The sequence below is a fragment of the Epinephelus lanceolatus genome, chromosome 10, assembly GCF_041903045.1.
Source record: "Epinephelus lanceolatus isolate andai-2023 chromosome 10, ASM4190304v1, whole genome shotgun sequence".
Classification (NCBI taxonomy): domain Eukaryota; kingdom Metazoa; phylum Chordata; class Actinopteri; order Perciformes; family Serranidae; genus Epinephelus; species Epinephelus lanceolatus.
In genome coordinates, this window is record NC_135743.1 from 1,709,865 (window position 1) to 1,733,077 (window position 23,213).

Genomic DNA, 23,213 nt, shown 5'->3' on the forward strand with positions numbered 1-23,213 from the left:
GTTTTACTAGTGGCATTCAATTTTTTTAAAAAGGCGGTAGCGCCCAGCAGCTCAGCGGGTAGAGCAGTCACCCCATGTACAAAAGTACTACTGTCTATGCTGCAGCGGCCATGGATTCATTTCCAGCTCATCGCCATCTGCTACCTGTCATTTCCTCTCTCTCCCCACCTCACACTTTGTCTGCCCTATCCAATAAAGACATAAAAAACAAAAAAAGCCTGTGCATCATGCATTTAGCAACCTAGAATACACTGTCTGTGTGATCAGGGGCTAATGTAGCCCTGCTACTCGTTTCCCTGAAACTTAAAAAAGACTAATATTAGTTAATTTCCTCTGACGAGGTGGAAGTCTTCAGAGGATGCATCTCCTGCAGGAAATTATGTCATAAAAAGTGACTCAAACAAAATATTTACTTTAAACAAATAGAATTTTCTCACTTTTGTTAAATAACCTGTTGCTGTAAAGACTCAGTTTTAACTTTTTAAGGACCCTTCAGCTGAACACATGGTGGTGGATGTGCTGACATCAACAGGTGTGAACTTCAAACCTTTTACTGCTGCATTGACTCTGTTAGTGTTGTTGAAAATACAGATCTTTGGATATATATAATGATTCTGAATATTTGAAATTGTTTCAATATTCATTTTCTGCAGTCGATCGATACACCAGTACCAGTTGGGCTTTCTCTCCTATTGTTAATGTTTCCCACAGTCATTCTGCTGCTGCTTTTAGCTAAGAAAAGAAAAGTTGTCGTTATCATGTTATATTTATTTGTTAATATAAAGTTAAAATGTTACCCCCTCAATATCAGTTTTTCCTGTGGTATTTAAAATGGTATTGAATGTCAGTATTTTTCAAGGTATTGTATCAAAGTTAGGAATTCCAGTATTGTGACCACACTCGTCTCTGTGAATGTTGTGACTCACAGCACTGATGACTCAGTTCCTTTAAATGTCCCAGTCAGACATGACAGCGTGTTTATAACCAGGACCCTGAATCTATCGCCTCCCACCCACACATATGGAATGCAGTCACTTTTAATGTTAGTAATTATATCTGTGATTTTCCTGCTCTGCTGTATCAGGCCTGAGTGTCTGCTGTGACAAAGATCATTGCTGGTCAGATGAAGATTAAACCTGCTGGAGTGTGTTTCACCCTGTTGACCTCTGGGGGGCAGAGCAGAGCTACACTTGAACTGTAGGTCTGAGTTTGGTTTGTTTGTGTGTTCCAGGAGTCAGCACTGCTCAAGGTGTTTTCACAGAAAGGGACAGAGACAATAAGAACACAGCAACACTAGGAAGAGCCTCAGTTTTTGAATTATTTGGAACATTAGAGGAGATCATTAATCATCCCCTCGACCTGACAGCAACCAGACAACACAGGCTCAAATGTCCAGTGCTGGTAGCTGATGTTGACCTCTTTTAGGAGCTGCCATTGTACAGTCTTCATACATCAAACTTGATGTCATACTCAATCTTGATCTATGTCATCACTGAACTTATAAGATGGCTAAAATCTCACAGTCTGTAGGCGGCTTTAAAGAGAGGAGAAAAGGAGCAGATACGATCCCAGAAAGAAACCAGAACCGTTTGTGCACGTTTAGCTTCGATGTGAAAATAAATTCACAGATGTTGCTTTTACACATGAGAATGGTTTTATTGTTTTCACATGACGTTACTTTGACAGTTAAATTTGATTTGACACTTCTTCCTCTGGCTTGATTAATAAGTTTGAGGAAAACCCCCAAAAGAACTGAGTACTGTTTGGTTTCCCTCATCGTCCACAGAAGAAAGAATTAATTATTTTTTCTGTATTCAAGAAAGTTGAGAATAAGGTTTAGCAATCATTAATTCCTCTTCTGTTCTACTTTTACTAAAAGCTCTCACAGCACAATATTTTGAATGAAAGCATGCATTGTGTTTTTGATTATAGGCATTTGTTATAGTCACTCAGTTAGCCTAATCAGTCAGTAATATGGTTATTACTTGTCAGTGATCAACAAAAAAAGAGTTTCAGAAAGTAACGTATTTGAGGCGATTGCAGTTTGAACTCTCGGCCCCTTTCTGCAGTGACCGGTGCTTCTTCCTGTGACCGTGCTGCTTTATCTGTAACAACAGATGGCTGTCACCGTGACAACCAAGGCAGTGTAGGTGGGGCCATGAGACACTGATGGAGGGCCTTGATGGTAAAGCAGACACTGTGTTTGACATGTATAACACTGAGGCGTGTCTTCATGTCACACCATGTTCACAGTCTGTTAGAATGATCATGTTTGGTTGTGGCTCGGAGGCATTCATGTACTCAGACTCCTCACAGAGTTTACAGTCTAGACTGTTGGAACAGGTGTCGAGAACTTATTTTGCAATGATGAGGAATTTTACAGCCTTGTTTGGGGTTAGAGTGTCTCTGTGGGGCTGATAGGAGAAGTTCTCCCTGTCTATAGTGCCAGTTTACAGAGGAGCTGATTTAAAAGTCAGTACATGCATCATGAGACCTGCGTCCCTCCTCAGGGCCAGCCACTGGGGCTCAGTAACTAACAGTCCTGTGTGGGGCTGTCCCGAACACCTGCAAATATTTGAAGCTCTTATGTCACGCAACAGAACCAGGAGTGTTAGAGAGTGATAGATCTACTCACTCCTCACAGAAACATCAGCAGTATACTTTTGAGTAACAGGCTGGTAAAAGTAGTAAAAAGAAAGTTAGAGTAGTAGTATCAGTAGTAGTTGTAAGATCGGCAGTACGAGTCTTAAAAGATCTGTAACAGAAGCACTAGTGGCAAAGTTTTGTAGAAACGCACAGTACATGTCAGTCAGCACACCTCCAGTTTGGAGAAGCAGGCTGCAGTCTGACATGGAAGCTCAGCAAGCTACTAATGTGGACGGGTCAGCAACAAAATGCATTTTAGCCTCCTAAAAACATCCACCTAAGAAAATCAATATGAGTTTTAAGTATACGCTATATTTAGATTATTTCCACTGCTTTAGCTCAGGGTCAGACAGCCCGTTCTGACAGGGAAGCTGTTGACGGCCTCAGTTCCTCAGGCTCGTGTCACGGCCACCAGGCTCCTTTGAGAAAAACACTAATTTTAGCTCCACAACACAGGAGCTGCTGGTCGACTGCTGCCTCCATCAGTTAGTTAGTTAGTTTGTGTTATTGTGTGAATTTGGTGACTCTGAACTAAACACCTGACTCACACAATAACACAAACAAACTAACTTTGAGGCAGCAGTAGACCAACAGCTCCTGTGTTCAGCCATGTTGAATCACTCAGTACGTTTACATGCAGCTTGAGAAAATTGAATTATTGGCTTAGTTTGACTGAAACTGGACTATCCACAGCTCGACTAACACACCCAGATAATTGATTGAAAATCGAACTATTGCTGCATGTATCCACTTAGTCCGACTGAAGCTGGACTCAGCGTTCTGCACATGCACCACTTTTTCTTTCGCGGGCTTTCACCTGGAAGAAGAAGGAGATGTCGTAGCAGCAGTGCAGTAACTCCCTGAAAAACAAACAACAAACACCATGGCGACCGAGAAGACGCGCTTCTGGACGGACCGGGAAACTGCATTCATGCTCCGACAGCTAAAGGAGCTAAACATTTGAAGTTTATTGATGGTAGGAAAACATGAAACGTGGATTTCTTTAAAAAAGTTTCTGAACAAGAACCAGAACTAGCTCAATATACACGATATTAAAAAGGACACAGCGCCATCTATCGAGGCGGAGTCAGACGTACTTGGTCAGAAATTCAATTTTCTCTTCTGCATGTATACTCAGACAAGATGAAAAGTCTGACTTGACTGATTAGCCAAGCTATGAGCTTAGCTCGACTACTGCGTGCATGTAAACGTACTGACTGTCTATCGTAACGGAGTCTGGCTTTGAAGAGAGTGAAATAACAGCTCCATTTCCCCGTCAGAAATCGCTGTCAGACAGAAAGTAAAGTGGTGAAAATGTTCTTAATATAACGCACACTTAAACTGATACTGATTCTTTAAAGTGTCTGAAATATGTTTTGTTGCTGACCCTCTCCAAAACAGTACATTGCTTAGGCTCTGTGTCAGATTCCTCCAAAGTTTGTGTGTGCGCCGACTGACGTCTACTGTGGGTAACACACTGACTACAGAAGTACCTCATACAACCCAACTTCAGATGATCTGAGCTGACCTTTTAATGAGATAGTGGTGCCAGCAGAAGTTAGAGGTAGCAGTAGGAGGAAGAGGAGGAGGATCAGACATGAAAAAGAGGAGACAACAGCAGTAAAAGTTGCAGTAGTATTAATGGAAGAGGTGGTGGTGGTAGTTTCAGTGTCAGTATGAGTACAGTTGTTTGTCAGAGGTGTGTCTCATTAAAGCTACAGTGCTGGGATCAGTCACCTCTCCACAGCTCGTGCACTGTCACCTGTAGACTCAAAGGGGCTCTGCTCTGTGTCCCTGATGACCTTTGACCCCAGCAGGCCAAAGCCGGGTCACAGTAGCACCAACCTATCTGTAACCTGTGCTCAGAGGAATGCTGGGATGGATTTTAAAATCATACAGAGAGACGGTCAAACAGGCAGTTTGACTGCTGTTAGAAAAGTCTGTCCAACTGATGACGGTCATTTTCAGTGTGAGTGTGTTCTGCAGCAACATGTAAAGTTCTATATTCAAACAACATGTAAACGCTCAACTCAGCTCTGCTATCACTTCCTCAACAGATCGTTGCATGCTGAACAGAACTGGATGTGACCTGACCTGTGTGATAATGGACCGCTTTGTTTGTGGACATCCAGTTAAAGATTAGATTTTGCTTTTGGTTTGTTTGCGAAAGAGAAGATAACTACATGAAATACTACACGACAAGCTGCTGATAAGAGCCGAGGTCAAGGTTCAAAAAGTTGGATGAGATTATTTTTTTAGCCAGAGTTCCTTGTCAACAGAAAGTTCTGGGTTTCTCTTTGCAAATCAAATTACATCCTGATACTACTGGGGAGAAACACTGATGGATTGAAAGCTGATCAAACGTGAGAACACTGAAACCATCATCAGCAGACTTTCTAACATCCATTCAGTTCAGGGACTGTTCTTTATTTTTGCCTGAAACTCCAGGCATGTGTGTAACAGCTCCATGTGATCAGCAGCAACCACTTAAGCTTTGCTCCACCTTTGTTGTCGAGGTTCAGTCGTGCAGGTTCATACATGCACTCTTGCACAGTCGTGTTGATGCCTCAGTGGCGTGGAGCGATCATCTGCTCAGAGTTACATGTTTCCTGCGGCCCTCTGTCATGTGTTTTGCATGTGCTGTACTGGTACAATGTACAGACTGTATTTAAACATGACATGCAAAGGCACAGTCATTTCACAGGACTGTAGTGGGACAGATAGATCCTGGCCAAACACCTCACAGCTACATAAAAACACTGTCTTTGTAAATCCAGTGAAGGATCTGTGGGGCCGCATCTCTGCAGCCCCACACACTGCAGGGCCGCGCACTGTTATTGTGCTGAAGTGTAATTAGAGAGCGTTGACCTAGTTTCTGGAAGACGTGCTATGTGAGGCAGTGGAGGTCGGTAGAGGAGAGGACGGGGTCGTCTCATGTTCCTGTACCCGCCGTCTTACAGCAACAACACCAACAGTCCAGAGGACGGCGGGGGGCTGAGCCTTGTTCAGCAAAAACTGAGCCAGGGACCAAGTGTCCATGTTCAAAGGTTCAGATGTTGCACAGTTATCTCCTCCCTGATCCACTGACATGTGGAGCACGATACTGTATCAGGCTGCGTCCAGTTAATGAACACAACAACAAACCTACATGAAAGGCTTGTATTCAGAATATCTCCACCTTTTTCATTCCACGTCACGGTGTTGTTGACTTCATGAAGGGACTCTCTCTGCTGCTGTAGCTCAACAAACAGGACTTTGATATTAATAAGAAAACTTCAGTTCGGTTCTTAATTTCTCTTTGTTTCACACAGTGGTCAAAACAAAGTAATGAGCGTATCGATAAAGTTTGAGAACAACTAGACTCACAAGTCAGTCTTTAGACGCTTTGCTTAACTAAAGACTGATGACTTTCTCCCTGATTTTGTGTTTAGATGGGCGGATACAATTTCAGAGTTTAAAAAAACTCCCTATGTTGCAGAACCAATAGTAAATCCGCAGGGCGGTCCTTCGGTGGCTCACTGAACTCTTGTGCTCGTAAACATAGTCCGACTGCGTTAAAAGTTTTAAACAAAGTCGCTGTGAGTCCTTCATTTCCACAATGTTGTGGACTGAGCACACGTTTGATAAAACGGAGTTAAATCTCTCGGCATCTCTTTTCAGGCTCTCTGTGTGTTTGTTTCCTTGCGGACGAGAAAAGGGGGAGCGCACATTTCAGGGATGGCGTGTCCTTTTCAAAAATGCAAGAGGCGTTGCTTTGTTGCCGGCCGTTTTCTCTGGTGTGTTAAACACACTTTAGAAAGGAGTGTCCCCAGACTATCAGAAGACGGAGATCTCTGATTGTCTGGTGGCGAGACTAGAGAACAACAAGCAGTTTCAGTTATGGTTAAAATAATCGATTCATCCGATTCAAATCGATCTTTCAACACCAGCTTTTTCCCACAGGTGTGTGAAGCTTTAACCCGTCAGTCTCAGCAGTAGGAAACAGGCCATGGTGCTAATTTATTAACGACTGTCGTCTCGAGAAGCCCCGACGTTACCGGTTCTTTTATTTGAAACTGTTATCTTACTTTGTCTTTTTCTTCTCTGTCCACATTGTGTTTTTCCTTTGCAGAAAATCAGCGGTAGAGCGCTGGTGAGTTCTACATAACAAAGTGCCCCACGTGTGTTTTGTTTCTATGACAGCAATATATTGACATTAATCTTGGCTAGGTAGCTAACGTAATGCTACATTAACAGGAGGTTGACTACACAGTTAACCAACAAGCCCACAACACGTACAGTGTTAAAAGCAAAACCTTCACCTGAGACATTTAGTCTGTGGATATACGGTGGCTGCAGCAGCTGTAGTGATGACACAGGCAGCTTTCTGAAAAGTTCAGAGATTTCAATTTGAAGCGCTGAGAGCGGACGCACAAAAAGGCCGGAGCACTCAGAGAGAGCACATCAGGCACAGTGATTTTTCCTTAGGCCGACACCTGTGGCTGCGTTCGCTGTGTCCTTGTTGGGGACGATTGAAAAAAGATGCTGGCACTGAGAAAAGAGCGCTACGTGGACACGGAGCCCTTAAACTGTAGCTGCAACCCCCTGAGTGTGTTGTAGAGAGAGTCAGGGTTGGTTTTATTGCCAATAAATGTTATGTTTTATTTGTTTAAAATAATTATTATTTCTTCTTCGTTACAATTTAATCTGTATTTTTCTAAAGTTTCATAAATTGTGCAGCCATAACTGTTGAAGATATAATATGTAACATATCTGTATTAAGTCATCTAAAACAACAAGACCTGCATTAAATATTTAGTTGTGTTGTGAACTGACATCATCCCAACAATGTTCAAGCACAGAGAGTTTAATCTCTTCTAATCAAGAACAAAGTCTGTGTCATTTGTTCGTCCATCAGTGGCGTCATATCCCCTCTGCTGACACGTCAGGGTTGTGGTTGTCTGACAGAAGCTATCATTAAGTGACTTAATATTCCATTTAAAGCCACATGTTCATGATACACCTTTTAGATCTTGTTCATTCTTAAACATATATCATAACTGGATGAAGGATCTTAGTCATCAGATGTCAGGACCTAAAGAGAAACAAGCTGAGCAAACAACATCAGCAGCAGCTCAGCTCCAGCCTCTGCTGGGTCCAACAGTGTTGGAGAAATTTTTATTTTCCATGTGAAGCTGATTTTTTCAGTGTTTTAACCAAGGCTGTTTGTTTTGGAGAGGAAGAGACCTCTGCGGATAATTCAGCCCGCGGTAAAAACCTCCTGAACGATGAACACAGAAGGAATTAAACCAGGAGAAACGGACCGCAGTGACATCAGTGCTCCGTCTGTTTGTTATTAGATAGTCCGTCAGATTGTCTTTTTAAGCATCCTGTTAGCTTGGCGTTTGTCTCCACACATCATGACATGGCACTAGTGTTGCACGGTATACCGGTACTAAAATAGTACCGCGGTACTAGTGTATTCCAAACGGTACTATACTGCATTTGGAAAATACTGGTACTTTGAAATTGATTCAATTCATTAATTTAGTTAATTTATTTTACTCATTTATGCACACAAACGCCTTTCTTGTTCCTATTGGAGCAGATTGCACAAGTGGTGTGTATGACAACACCTGTATCAACATTCGCAGCTGGCGCACGTGAAAAAAGACAAGAGAAAGTCTGCCTCACAAAGGGAGACAACACGAGACAACACCAACTTGGTGGAACATTTGAGTTACCAAACCATGACGTCCGTACCGAGGTACTTACCGAACCATGATTTTTTTGGTACCGTTACACCCCTACTATTTATTGTTCTAAAGGTTTGTATCCAAAAGGACTTTTCCTTAGGAGAAGTACTGAAGAGTACCGAAGAGTATCGAAATTCATATTGGTTTTGGTACTGAAACAAAGATTTTGGTATCGTGACAACACTACATGGCACACATTGCTAACTTTCATTCTTCCCAGTATAATAATAATGAATCACACTGATACTGATACTGATCATCATATTGATCCCTGTAATTCACTCTGAGAGGAGTCTGTGTTGACTGATGCAGTAAGAGTTATGTTGGAGTTGACACATTTGGGTCGTGAGACCACTCCCAGGCTTTATTACAAGAACCTGCTCAACAGGAATACTTAACTGTGTGTCAGTGTGGGAGTGTGTAGGTGTGTATGGGAGTGTGTCTAGGTGTGTGTGCTCATGTGCAATTGAAAGAAAATGATTGACATGTTCCGTCTCACCTAGAAACGTAAAAATGTGCTGCAGCGTTCATGTTTCTACATGTGTCAGCTGAATATTACAGCAGCAGAGAGATGAGCATCAGATACTGTAGATTGTGTGTGTGTGTGTGTGTGTGTGTGTGTGTGTGTGTGTGTGAGGCCATCAGCTGTGTGTGCATCATGTATAACTGACCATTGTAAGACCAAACAGCCTGACGCTCACGCTGAACCTTGACCCCTGTGACCTTTCATGCACTGTTTCTACATGTGTGGGGGGAGGGGTGTGTGTGTGTGTTGTGTGTGTTAAAATGTGTGTGCTCAGCAGTTGTAATGCTGAAGCGACCCCCCTGCCCCAATTGATTTTAAAGGGTCCTTTTTCAGGGGTCAGAGGTCACATTACTGGAACAAGGCTATATTACAAATGTCACTTTTCCTCCAGCGGCCCCATTCCATGTCTATTTATACTCAACTCTGTGTGTGTGTGTGTGTGTGTGTGTGTGTGTGTGTGTGTACATTGTGTGTGTGTGTGTGTGGGTCTCTCTGTCCAGGCAGGGGGAGGGGCTATGTTGTCAGATACATTTTGGGCGACGCCCCCTCCCTCCCTGTCTGTCGCTGTAGATATAAAAACCCTCTGCAGCCTCACAATCTTTTCCTCACTTCTGTTTCAGCTGACACAACAGACCCGCGGTGAGTTAGTGTGTGTGTGTGTGTGTGTTTGTGTGTGTGTGTGTGTGTGTTTGTGTATTATTGATTATACTCCAAGCTGGAGCCATTTTTGGTTCATAGTAACTGTTAAAAGTGCCACAGATTCTTGCTGTAAACGGTAATTAACCTCGCTGACTGTCAACTGTTATGAGGATGCTTTGACCCTTGACCTCAGTGTTTGCTGCTTGTTATGGTATTCCAAAAATTCTCTCAAACAAACTCTACTTCTGGTAGATTGTAATGTTGCTCTCACTAAAAAGCTCACGACTTGTTAAATTGTGCAAAATGTTGACGCAGCTCATCTCAACAGATCCGTCGTGTTTTATATTTGAAGCATTGTTTCATGTTTTCAGAAGATTCACTTTGTTCAGAAGAAGGTTTGAACTTCACGGCCGTCTGTTGAACACAACCTGTAACACCTCATATTTGTTGCAAAACCACCGGCTGTGTGACTCTGTGCAGGCGGGGCGTGTTTGCAAACATTGTCCCTGCGGCGACACAGTCAAAACATGTTATTTGAAAACAAATTCAAGTCTGGCGGTCCGAGAATGAGATGGTTTTCTCCACTTCTCTTCTTCTACAAAGTCTTCACTCAGCAGATATGAGGTTTAGAAAGTTGCTTGTGCACGCTGAGATAAGTATGTGTGTGTTTGTTTGTGTGTGTGTGAGTGATGTGTTTATTAGTGAGGAGGCTGATAAAGGAACAAGGTTTTATTTTTACTTCATGTTCTGGGTGTCATGTTTCTTTGGGATCACAGTGAATCATGAGGTGCTACACAGCCTGGAGCTGATTATATAAGACGGAGGGAAGTTGTGTGGGTGTGTGTGTGTGTGTGTGTGTGTGCTTGTGTAGGGGGTGGGGAGGTCGTGTGTGTGTGTGTAGGCAGTTGTTTGCTCTTCATCAGCACAGTCTACATCAACTATATGTCCCTGCTGCAACCCTCAACTGTCAACGTTGCTCAATCAGAAAGAGCTTTTATATATTTTTATATCTGTCTAGATATACTTTTTTTTTTTTCTGTTAGATGCCTGTGTGTCCCTTTGTGTCATTCTATGTCCTGTCTCTAAATTCGGGAGTTTTGGTGGGTCTGTGAACGCACCGCAGGCAGAACTGAGCAGTAAATGTCTTTACTTTTGTCAAAATAAAAGTCCTCTGCTTCTGTCGTGTTTTTACTGGGGGGATAAATGCATGTTATATAATTGAGAGGGGCGTGTCCCCTTATACTCTAACTTATACTCTAACTTATAATCCTCAATTATTTTACATTTTAGTCATTTTAAATTATAATCAGCTCAGCATTGAGTCCATTCTGTAGTTTGACTCCCAAAACTGAAACACAACATCAGCCAGCTTTACTGAATGTTCACCCATCATCACCAACAGACTCAGTCTGTGTTCTGTTAAATACCGGTAACCTACGACTCAATACGTGGCTCAAGCGTACACTAATGTCTTTAACTTGCATCACAGAGGAAGCTGTGGGAACAGATTTGTCCATTTCGCAGCAGTCGAGCAGAACTGATGTCAACATGATGACGACATGAGTTCACCTGCTGTCTGCAGACTGTTGCTGTGGCTGTCTGTGTGGCCGCTCAGCTCGTTACACAACACCGACGAGATTCCAAACATCAGCTGTTTCAAACTCCCTCCAGGAGTGTGTGTGCGTGTGCGTGTGTGTCCACGCCAGGGAACAGTGTGTGCAAATAACTCAAGGCTTAAGACAAATACCTGTAATTCGAGGTTGACATATGATCTTCAACACACACACTTTGTCACTGCACACTTCAAATTGAACCTTTATACAAATAGTTCTCAACACAAACTCCTCCTCAGTGCTGTCGTCGTTCTCTTCATGCCAGGGCTCCCAAAAAACCTTATAAAAGCTTAAAAGCCATTGAATTCACTTCTGAAATCACGCAGCATGGCTGAAAGAAGTACAAAGCAATGCACAAGAGGCTCAGTGTACAGCAAAGAGTTTAAAAAACTCTGCACGATGGGAATCAAGGCAGTGGGATCCTACATGCAGAGTGAAAAACACAAAATTACTTCGAAAACTCACCAACGAATGTGTGAGTGGCATCAAAAGAGTCGTTAAAAATCTTGACTCTAACTTGCCTGAAGCTGTAGGAACCTGTATCCCACTGAAAGGTAAACCTCAAAGTGTGTCAGGAATCTCTTGAAGCTGTTCAGGAGCTGCTGATCGTCTCTCATGCTGTGTCTTTACATTTTCCTGTTTGCCAAGTCGACATCAGACGATTGTTTAACCCTATAATGAGCTGTCTCTCTGTGTGTCTCTCCTTCAGATGCCTCAGTTTGAGAAGACGACGGTGCACATGAGGGACCCTGAGAGGGTGGAGCAGATCATCTGTGGCCTCATCAAAGGAGGAGCTTCCAAACTTCAGGTAGAACATCAAGTCCCTATCAGTGGGTGTTTGGGTCAAACAGCGCCATCTGGTGGTCCTGAAGCTCACTAAGTCTTTGAACAGTTGATTTCAAACATTCTCAGTCAGTTTGGTGCTTCACAGGCAGCAGGACCTCTTGTTAAGTTTTGAAGCTCATTTCCTGTATTCCTCCAGATCTGATAAACCAAACCCTCTTGGCTCTGTTGCAGGTCATCACAGACTTCGACATGACGTTAAGCAAGTTCACCGTCAACGGCAAACGCTGCCCGACGTGTCACAGTGAGTACAACAAGGAAACAAGACATTTCTATCAGATCTATCAGATCTTTGTACTGAATATCAATCTGCTGCTGATTCTTGTGTGAAATGTGTTCAGATCAGTTTAACGGTGAGCTCACAGTGATCTTCAGGATTATGTTATTTGTACTGTATTCACAATGTTTTCTCTTTCATCTCGGTTTTAAAGATGTCACCAAAATATTTGACAGTAGACCTGAAATCAGCAGAATGATCTGAGATTCTTTTCAGAATTTTATCACCAACTTAAGAGGGGGCGTGGCTCAGCAGATAACTCTACGACCTTTGGGCCAATCATCATAAAACTTGCAAAGAATATCTTGCGAGGTGCCACGAACATATCCTGAAAGTTTTATTTAAATTGACCACTAGGGGGCACTACAAATACAAAAAATGGGCGACATCAACAAACTCAGTGGAATTTTTTTAACGGAGCCATTAATGCATGTCCCCAAAATGTTTCTGCAGTTAATCAATAGGAAGTGACAGAGTTCCAAAGAAGAGCGTGGCCTGGTAGAGATTTGGACGTTAAATAAATAAGTTTCCATCTAACTGTCATCTAATAATCTTTGATGCAGACGTCCTTTACTGTCAGAGGACTGGATTCGACCCAGCTTTGGAGTTTTAAATGTCCATGCTGCCTGAACTCTGGAATTGCTGCTATTTGTTGTATTTTTTGCCTGTTTGACACATAAATGACATCAGTGTCCTTCTCTGTGCAGACATCATCGATAACTGTAAGCTGGTGACGGAGGAGTGCAGACAGAAGCTGCTGCAGCTGAAGAATAAATATTATCCCATTGAGATCGACCCTCATCTCACCATGGAGGAGAAATACCCGTTCATGGTGGAGTGGTGAGACACGCACACAAACACTTTATGTAACAAACACACAGTCATGTTTGGGTTACTGCTCACAAACAGCAGCGTACACGATCAACACAGTGGACCTAAAAACGTGTGTGTGTGTGTGTTTGCAGGTATTTCAAGTCTCACTCGCTGCTGGTGGAGCAGCGGCTAGAGAGAGACAAACTGGCAGAGGTGGTGAGAGAGTCTGACGCTGCACTCAGGTACCTGTTCCTCCACCTCACCTGCACACTCAGGGTTACTGTAGTTTACTGTGTTAACTGATGTCTCTCTGCGTCTGCCTGGTTTCAGAGAAGGCTACGAGCAGTTCTTCGACCGCCTCCATCAGCACGATGTGCCCGTCTTCATCTTCTCCGCCGGCCTGGGTGACGTCCTGGAGGAACTAATCCGTCAGGCAGGAGTCTACCACCCCAACGTCAAGGTCGTCTCCAACTTCATGGACTTTGACGAAAACGTGAGTGCTGCAGGAACAATAGACGCCTCTGCTCCTCCGTTTGTTTAAAGCTCCACATCATAATGTCTCACTGTACTGGTTGGGTCTGCTCCTCATCTCACAGGGCGTCCTGAAGGGTTTCAAAGGTGAGCTGATCCACGTGTACAACAAACACGACGGCGCCCTGCGGAACACGGAGTACTTCAAACAGCTGAAGGAATACTGCAACATCATCCTATTGGGCGACTCACTGGGAGACCTCAGCATGGCCGACGGCGTGCCCAACGTGGAGAACATCCTCAAGATCGGCTTCCTCAACGACAAGGTACAGACAGCCATGACACGTGCGCCTTGCTTCCACCCACAACTTTAGGTGTAGTACCTTTAGGACCAAAAGTAATCCCCACAGACATGAACCAAGTCCTCTTAAATGTGGGCGGGGTCATTACTCACAGCACTGTCCAGCTCTCGTATGTCCTTAGCTACAAGTGCACTCCGCTTGTCCATTTTTTACACAGATTTTAAGGCACAGATCTGTGTTTCCTTCGCAGCAAAATAGCAGCCACGCTAAGGAAGCTAAGGACAGGTAGTTTGGTAGTTGCTCCATCTGATCAGGACCTGAAGACGCTCCTGACAGTTTTTCCTCTGGTCTCTCTCTGCAGGTGGAGGAGCGGCTGGACAAATATCTGGACTCTTATGACATCGTCCTGGTGAAGGACGAGACTCTGGAAGTGCCCAACGCCATCCTCCAGAAGGTTCTATAACTCCACCCCCTCCACTCCACTCCTCTCCTCCCATCAGCCCCTTCAGCTCTGGGCCCGTTAGACTTCTAACACCAACCTAAACCTCTGTTTCTGGTTGAAACACCCCACCCTCTTTGGATCCCACCTGGGTCTTCCTCCACCTCTGTATCTCCTCCACCCCCTCCACCCCCTCCACCCCCCACCTCGCCCTTTAAAAGCCTTTTTTAAAGACATTTTACTTCCTGAAAGAAACTGTTTTAAAGTCCACACAGCAGCAGCAGCAGCACGTCTCTGTGTGTTTGAATTGTTTCTGATTTTCTCTCTGAGTCCTTTTATGATAAAACTCACTCCACCTTTATCATTCGGACGTTATTGTTCCCACTGCTGTTTACACACTTATTTCTGATATGGTGAGAGTAGTACGACAGAAAGCAGGTGCCCACAGACTGACAGTGTTTTCTTTGGAGCTATCCCAACATGTCACCTCCCTTACTCTGATCATGTGACTCTGTAGTGCACCTGGTCAGACGGTGACAGGTGAGCCAGTCTACAGAAGCAGAGTTGTGTGGAAGTAAATTACAAAATAAACAACCTTTGAAAATGTAATTTATAGTAATAATCTAAATATATGAGACGATAGAAGCATCGTAACAACCGCTGATGCAGTATTTGTTTTACGGGGAAAATAGATTCAGATGATGAGAAGAAACGCACTTTAAACCCTGTGTACGGGAGAATCGGCCTGGACACACGTGGCCTGTAATTTGTGGACGTAGGAACACATTGTCACACAGAAAAGCCATGTTTACATCAGCCTTTTGTTTTAACCCTGCTGTGCTAGTCGGCATCATATCAACACACAGAGGACGAAGACGAAGACGAAGCAGCTCTTTACTCTTGAAACATTTCTGGTATTTTGGATTTCTGAACTTCTCTTGGTAGCTGACTCCGTGTTCTCCACGCCAGTGTTTGAGATTAAAGAGGGAATTCTGAAGATGACCTCTAGTGGTCATTAGCAGGAGTTACAACAGTGACCGTCCTGAACCAAAGTAAGAAGAGGTGCTGCACAGTTACATGATATCTAAAGTATATTTAAGTTCAGTTCCAGTGAAGAGAAGCAAACAGCCTGCTGCCTGTGGCTCAGTAACACTCATCACCTTCTTATTCTGTGGTTTAAAGTGAGCACTACCTCTAACATATTCATCGTAGGGTTTCTCTTTGGGAGGTTTTGTGTTGAATGTTCTTGTTATGTTTTAAATGTGCTGCTATCACCTGCATGTTGCCTTTTCTTATCGTTGAGTTTATGTCTAACAAACGGGAGACAGAAATATTTAAATATATATCAGTAAAGCGGGGAATAATGTCATACTGTATATGTGGCCGTTCTGTAGAAATGTTTATTGTTTCAGTCAGACCGGTGTGTAGTATTTTTATAAGCAGATGGCCTTCTCTTTCTGTGATGGTGTGATTTTAAAAATGCAATAAAAAATGTCATTTTGTGAGCCACTGCAGCGACTAACATGGACCCTCCCTCACCACCGTAGAGCTCTGGCTTTAATGGTGTTTAAAGGTGCATTACGTAAGGTTTCTTTATTTCATTTCATTTTTACAAATGTTTTAACCATGTCACATGATGTGGAGCACAAATACTACATACAATAGCAAGAGAACAATGGCACACAGTACGGCAACAAAGGAAGGACAGTCTTTAAAAATGCACTGGGTCTACACAAAACCACCAGAGATTGGTTTTAATGCAGTTTATATGGAGATATGAGTAACTCATGAGGATCTAATGAGCCTTTCCTGTTTATGGTTTTATTAGACAGTCACTGACAATGCTGTAAATCACTGATTCATGTCAAAACTGCATTTACTGAATATGTGTGTGTGATTTGATCTGTCAGGTATTTTGTTCCCTGAATTCACCAGAAATTGAAACACATTCCCAACTGCTTATTTCCAGTTTTTCACTATTACAAAAACACAGTTCCTAAAACCAGGCCTCTGTTTGTCCGAACTCCAAACACAAAAACCAGAAACATACACAACATACAAAACATCTTCCATCACTTACAAAAGCGAGAACTACATTCAAAACCTTATAAACTCTTCTTAAAATGATGCTTTGTCCTCCAAACTTTACAACAAACACCAAATAAATATTTCTTTCCTCTGACATCTGCACACAGCCGTGCGACATCTAAAATATTTTTAACGTTTCTACTTTTCTAATGATACATGCTGAGTATAAAAACACTATTTCTGTTTCTTTGACATTTTTATTTGCAGCTTGCTGTAAATATGAACACAAATCTGTTAATTCTCAACACTGAACAAACAAAACACAGTTCTGCAGTTACTGTCCATCCTGTCTGTGATGTGCATCTGGCCACACCTCTAATCCTCCTCTGTCTCCTCCTGTTCCTCCTCTTCCTCAAACACCTCCTCCTCCAACTCTTTCTCCAAAATCATCCTCCATCATTGTTCACACCAGAGAGCAAACCTGCCTCCTGTTTACAGTGCTGAAGCTCTGACTTCTGTGTGATCTGATTGGTTACATGTGTCTTCACGTGTGCGTGAGTTCAGGTGATCACTAACTGAGTGAGGTGTCTCAGTGGCAGATGCTCAGCAGCAAACACACACAGGCTCTCAGTTTGTGATGTGTCTAATGTGGAGGAGTGTGTCTGGTGTTTTACAAAAAGTGTGAGGCAGAGAGTGTGCATATAGTTGTGCAGATCAGGGCAGATGTTTGGCTCCTCCTGTGTCGAGTTTCAATAACTTTAATTTTAGTGTGTGAGCAGTCATAAAAACTACTCTAATTGTTTTACGTAATTGTTTCTCAGCATGACGTCCTGAAAACATGACGTACTAAATTACAATACATGTATGTATGTATCAATGGAAAAACAATACACAGGTTTCCTATATAAAATGACACATGCTGTGATAGAGGATAATATCACAGTATGATAATATAACAAATCATATAATCATGGTTCGAATGTCACAACTGAATCTGAATAGTTACTGCAGCTGTCAGATAAATAAAACGAATAATAAGTGTAATATTCCAGTTTTATTGGAGACCATGTCAGAAGGTACAAAGTACAAGGTGAGGTAGCAGTTCATACAAAAGGTTTATTTGTGGTACTTTTACAAATGATTTATAATAATTGTTGAGATGCTGATGTGCATACACGAGGCTGAGGATCAGTGATGTGACATAAACTACAGTTTTGCTTGGACTGGATCACACTGTTTAAAGCAACATGAAGTTTCAAGACTCAGTTTGGCTCCAGGTTTGGCTGCAGTACCATCCATGTCCTGCAGATGGCGCTCACTGACGACAAGTCCATCTGAAGGGGTGTGCAAACAGCTGTTGGGAAAAAAAAGATATGTTTGGCCAACGTGGCATTTAGTGAGTCCAAAAATTGTTGGGGAAGGTGTACTGAACGTGGCTCGTTGGTCTAGGGGTATGATTCTCGCTTAGGGTGCGAGAGGTCCCGGGTTCAAATCCCGGACGAGCCCAAATTATTGTCACACTAAGCCCAAATCCCGGGTCAGAAAAAAAAAGTGAATAACTGCTGTCAGTGCTGAGTGATCATTGAGCCGGTTTTACATTTTAGTTTCTGTGGAAGTAAAATAAAACAGCTTGTCAGATATTAGTCTGCAGATTATATCACATCAGATTATTTTCAAGAATACAAGACGAGAACTGAGATAGAGTAGTATTAGAAGTAACGAGATGAGGGGTGCTATATTCATAAAATCAGAAATAAATAGTGTAGAACAGGCTGTATCGAGCTGTTGCACATGTAAAATGAATTGTGGGTTGCATTAAATAAGTCGAGTGTTGCACTAATAAAAAAGTGGTTTGCAGTATTTAATAAATAGCTGATTGCACTTGAAGAGAAAGACTGAAAATATCTAAGAATTATATTTTAAATTAATGACAGCTCCAGATCAACATGCTATCAGTCTTATCCGGTTTATCACCGAGTAGGTTTTAACAAACAAGGAATTTATTTCGGTGTTTTGATGGTTAGACAACAAACATAAATATAGAATAGAACAAATAAAATAAAATACTGTTGAAATATGTATAATGTGAGTGTTTAAATGGAAGAGCTCGGCAGGAGGATGCAAAATTATATTCTAGGGGAAGTTTGAAGGTTCATGGAGTTAAAAATAAAAAGAATAAAGTCCAGAAAGACACGTGTTAATAGAGACTGATGTGAACACGTTAATTTAACTAATCCAATATAGTCATGAATAAATATGACACCACTCCAAACTGTGGGAGGTCCCAGTGCAAACATATTTTAAATATATATAGATATGTGATGCGGGAAGAAGGTCCTGAGGTTATGTGATTGAACTGAAGTTCAGTATCAGACTTCTTCCACTGAGATGATCTAACATTGCTGCAGCTGAGTCTGAGTCTGAGTCTGCTGCAGTTCAGTGAGGCGCCTGTAGGTGGCGCTCACACACCAGAAACTGTTCAGTGGAGGTCTGAGGATCACAGGACACCAGCAGCAGCACAGTGTGCAGACAACGTGGCATGTACAGTACAGTCTGGAACCCATGGTCATGTGTACATGGCATGTGGCTCGTTGGTCTAGGGGTATGATTCTCGCTTAGGGTGCGAGAGGTCCCGGGTTCAAATCCCGGACGAGCCCATAACTTTTCAATATAAATAGTAAAACATATAATTAGAGCACATTATGAAAACTGGAAGTGAATGTGTGCAGCACAGAACACTTTGTGAACACACACTGAAGTGGGATTTCATGAGACGGATTTCTGTCCCCACCCATGCAGCCTGTTGAAGCCGAGATTTATAACTTAACCTAATTATTTTATTCTAATCATAATTATTTATAACTTATAATATTATGAACATATATCATGCTTTTGTTCCAGTCACATTTATTTCCCTTAGTGAAGGCATAAATCTTTTGCCACAAACTGTCACATATAACCTTTATTTATTTACTTATTATTTTTTGTTATCATCACTATTGAAGTTATTTATTTGTAAAGTGAACATCAGCTGCAAAAGCATTCACTGTAATTAAAAAAAAAACCTTGGTTCCTACACTCTTTTGGTATTGAAAACTAAATGTGTATAACTAATAATAATAATAATAATAATCACATAAGGATAAACAAAAAGAGAAGCTATATATAAAGATATAAAGTAATGCAAGTTAAAATACAAGATAAAATGGAAAGACAGAATGTAACAGCAGTGTGCTGTAGAGAAATGTATCTGCATATCAGGTTTTCACAGGTTGAATGGAACTATAATTTTCAAATATGGATCAACATTATAGGTTTGAACTGAGCCAGCACATGTCTGTATGGCATGTTTAATCTAATCTGTATTTAAAAAAGTCGTACTTATTTACTCACAGCACCAGCTGCATATGGAGGTCGATGTGTCTCAGTATTATTTGTGCAAACACATCAACAATGTGTGTTAATATGTAATTTGTAAATATAAAACATTTTCCCCTCACACACAAAAAAATCAGCAGATCTGCAAATACACACATTTTACAAAATTGAAACAAACCAGTGAATATGTTTAATTATTTTACAAATATATATAAAGCATTTGTGAGTATCCTCCTCACACTTAAAACTTTCTATGCTTAAGGATTTGCATTTTATTTTTTAATTATTGGAATATATTAATGTATTTGCAGGTCTTTTTTTAGATTCGCAAAATATATTTGTGAGTTTTCAATTTTTTTCTGTATTTCTGGATTTTTTTAAAATATATTTACTGGTTACACATTTACACACAGGTTGTTCCTTTGTTCATACAAATAATATTTTGAAACAAATTAAACTCCAAATATTTGAAAATCAGTTTTATATTTAGAGTTAACAATCTTCTCTGTGTGTATATTTGTGAAAGGTGTTTAATATTTACAGACTACACTTTAACATGTGGATTGCCAATCTGTTTACAAAGATAATATTGACACAAATCTCTCTTCGTACATGGAAATCATTGGCTGAACTCAGTTTCCCGGCAACCCACCTATTTCCGCTCCTGCGCACAACCGCCCGGCTTCTCCGTTGAGCGTCAGTGCCATGACAACAGGACGATGGCTGCAAGCAGAAGATGAGAAATGTGATTTTTGTGTGAAGAGGAGTCACAGACCTTCATCTCTAACGGACCGGCTCGTGTGTGTGAAGGTAAGAAAGACCCGGAAATAACCCGGAGTGTGTTTTTGTCACGAGCGGAGCGACTCCGCGCTTCACCTGCTAGCTAACGTTACTGTCCAGGTAAGTTGCAGAGCTAGCAGGCTAATTAGCCGCCTAAGCTAAAGTTAATTCAGCGGCTTGACGTTAGCGGCGAGCTAATTCATCTGAGACTCGGTGTGTGAGAGGTTTAAAGAGCTGCTGAAGGTGTTTGAGAGGTTCACTGTAATGTGTGTGTTGCTCAGTCTCAGAGGAGTCATTGAACACAACATGAGTCTCCTGGGTTCAACATTAGAAACCCACAGGTGTCTGCTCACTGCTCACGTGCCATCAAAGCCCCACAGGACTCAAAGTTACAGTTGTTTAACTCGTTAATTTCTTTTTCTACTCACCGAGTCTGTGCTGTGGCTTCAGACTGGGCTGACTGGGAGCTGAGAACTGGGACAAATCATGTCCTGCAATAAAAGCCCTTTAAATTATAACTTATCAACACACTAATTTTATTTCTGGGCTGAAACATTATTTTTAAAGGACTGATATGAATGAAAAAATGATTAAAATAAAATATATGTAAATAAATTAATTAATTTAATTTTTACATTGTCAGAACTGCCAGAAAACATCTGCAGACAACACTAAACAATTAAAAAATGTGTTTATTAAAGCCTTCAGAATCTAAAACTAACTACGTACTGATAACACTGGTGTAAAAATATACTGCTCTAATCATCTTTGTTTTAAAATAGCCTTTTCATAAATATGTTGGCCCTCTAAAGATGTGTCCCAGATTTGTGTCAACTCTGTCAGATTTCTACAAAAACATAATTTAATTGGGTATAAATGAGGGTCGCAGTATCTCAAGGACTCCTGTCTCACTGCCTGGTTTCCAAAAAGGTGTGAATGTTGCTCAGGTACCACTAAGATTTTTCTTTTTCTTTATAAATTCATTAAATAATATTGCTGTCAGATGTGTCTCAGCCATAACAGGACAACCCCCAACCCTTCAAAATCCAAACTGAATAAGAATGAGTATTTCGATGATCATTAAGAGAAATTTTAGCAACTTTGAAAAATAAAATGGTTCCTTACGATGACTGGTGTGAAATTAATAAATATATAACTTTTTGTCAACTCTGTCAGCTCTGACCTCTGACATCCATCATGTATGATATTCAGGAAAAAAATAAATCACTAGAAGGCCGGCACATTATGAAGTTTAATAGTCAAGACTATGATCTTTAAAATATATTTTCCAGCTCAATTAAATAGTGAAAAAAAAAAAAATTTAAATAAACAAACTGAAGTTTTGTCCCAGTTCTCAAGAAGTGATATTTAATACTACAAAGTCGCCACAAAATGACCTTTTTTCTCTCTAAATATCAAGAGCAAAACATGTCATATACACCGTCACATCCTGGTAACATTAGTAAGTTTGTAATAAAAACCAGCAGCTACAGATGGTGCACTGTGAACTCTAGATCTCAACTAATACTGGATTTTTGGGGCCAATATCTTTGTTAAGGAGCAAAAAAATTGTGATGTTGATATATCAGCCGATATTACTTATACAACACATATGTTTACACAAACACACATTGTTTGCAGTCAGACAGTTGTAACAAAGGTATGAAATGGAGGTGGGAAATTTTTACAGTTTAACAATAAACTTTACTGTTGAAAATGACATCAGATGATCCCAAACTTCTTTTTCTGCATTAAATTCTGATAAAAAAATAAATAAATTAAAAAAAGTGTTCACATCGATGTGTATCAGACATCAAATACACTGATACTGATATATCTGTGAGAGGCCAATATCAGTCGAAAACTGCTCGTAAATTTGATGTGACACTGGATTTAAAAACATTTTGAAGGTTTGACATGAAGTGGTGTTGATCAGCAGCAACATCTCAGAGCTTACAGGGAGGCCAGGATGTCTCCATCACAGGGGACTGAACATGTATTCCCCAGCTGACCCTTGTTTATCATCATGACAAGACAAACTCAGTCTTCCTTTAGTGAAATAAACCTGCTTCATTCCTGCAGATAGAGTTAGTTGAGGCAGATCTTACAGATTTAAACTGGTGAAGACGAGCTGTAAAAAGTGCAGGTGATGTAAAACAGGGTGTGCTGAGGAAAGTCAGCAAAGCAGAAAGCCAAGCAGGCAGTCACAGGATAATACCATGAGTCCATTAGACTGTTAGAAATGAAGCTGCTGTAATAATACGTGAGTAGCTGCACAGAGATCTGCACCATCATGTCTTCCTGCTCATCTCTCTGCTGTCACTGGGAGAAGAATTATTACTGCTGCAGCTAACAGTCCTGTATCGTCACAGGAGAATCAGACAACTCTTTGTGCCTGTGAACGAAGCAAATGTTTGATGTGTTTTAAAGTCTCATCATTTTCAGGTGAAACAGAATCTCTGTTCTTCCCTCTCAGCCTGCATCCATCAGAGCCTTTTACTCTTTTATGAAATGTGTGTGTAGTAGGTGTAATACTCCTGTAACAGCGCTCAAGTCTGTATTGTACTGGAGACAGGAGGGATTCCCTTTGTGGATTAGCTGCCCGTTCCACCTGCTCAGCACTTAGCAAGTAGAAAAGCTGCTTGCCCCCCCCCCTCATTCCCCAACAACTCTTATACTCACAATCCTGGGGTCATGTGACTCGTCTTCTGGTCTCTGATTGG

General features: G+C 41.4%; 2 protein-coding genes, 1 long non-coding RNA gene and 2 other non-coding genes across 9 annotated transcripts in view; 4 read left to right on the forward strand and 1 right to left on the reverse strand.

Annotated features, from left to right (window-relative positions):
* The window catches only part of LOC144464444 (uncharacterized), a 24,580-nt gene extending 12,721 nt beyond the window's left edge, over window positions 1-11,859 (reverse strand). Inside the window, exon 1 of one of the 2 annotated variants that reach the window (XR_013492137.1) lies at window positions 11,625-11,859. This is a non-coding gene — a long non-coding RNA (uncharacterized LOC144464444). The remainder of the gene's footprint in view (window positions 1-11,624) is intronic. The other variant, XR_013492136.1, reaches the window with a different exon arrangement.
* nt5c3a (5'-nucleotidase, cytosolic IIIA) overlaps window positions 1-15,812 on the forward strand; it is a 22,738-nt gene extending 6,926 nt beyond the window's left edge. For 2 of the 3 annotated variants that reach the window (XM_033640760.2, XM_078171256.1), the window contains exons 2-8: window positions 11,869-11,967; window positions 12,177-12,246; window positions 12,987-13,119; window positions 13,245-13,334; window positions 13,423-13,585; window positions 13,689-13,889; window positions 14,227-15,812. In XM_033640760.2, the coding sequence (XP_033496651.2) occupies window positions 11,869-11,967; window positions 12,177-12,246; window positions 12,987-13,119; window positions 13,245-13,334; window positions 13,423-13,585; window positions 13,689-13,889; window positions 14,227-14,328 (858 nt within the window). In that variant the 3' untranslated portion in view covers window positions 14,329-15,812. Of the gene's footprint in view, window positions 1-9,478; window positions 9,547-11,868; window positions 11,968-12,176; window positions 12,247-12,986; window positions 13,120-13,244; window positions 13,335-13,422; window positions 13,586-13,688; window positions 13,890-14,226 lie in introns of those variants that run through there. The other variant, XM_033640761.2, reaches the window with a different exon arrangement.
* A 1,954-nt stretch (window positions 15,813-17,766) lies between these two features.
* On the forward strand, window positions 17,767-17,838 carry trnap-agg (transfer RNA proline (anticodon AGG)). Its single transcript has one exon. It is a non-coding gene; the product is annotated as a tRNA-Pro (tRNA).
* Window positions 17,839-18,917: 1,079 nt separating this feature from the next.
* trnap-agg (transfer RNA proline (anticodon AGG)) lies at window positions 18,918-18,989 on the forward strand. Its single transcript has one exon. It is a non-coding gene; the product is annotated as a tRNA-Pro (tRNA).
* A 1,408-nt stretch (window positions 18,990-20,397) lies between these two features.
* The window catches only part of bbs9 (Bardet-Biedl syndrome 9), a 245,101-nt gene continuing 242,285 nt past the window's right edge, over window positions 20,398-23,213 (forward strand). For both annotated transcript variants that reach the window (XM_033641704.2, XM_033641705.2), the window contains exon 1: window positions 20,398-20,520. The gene's annotated coding sequence lies outside the window, so the exon portion shown is untranslated. The remainder of the gene's footprint in view (window positions 20,521-23,213) is intronic.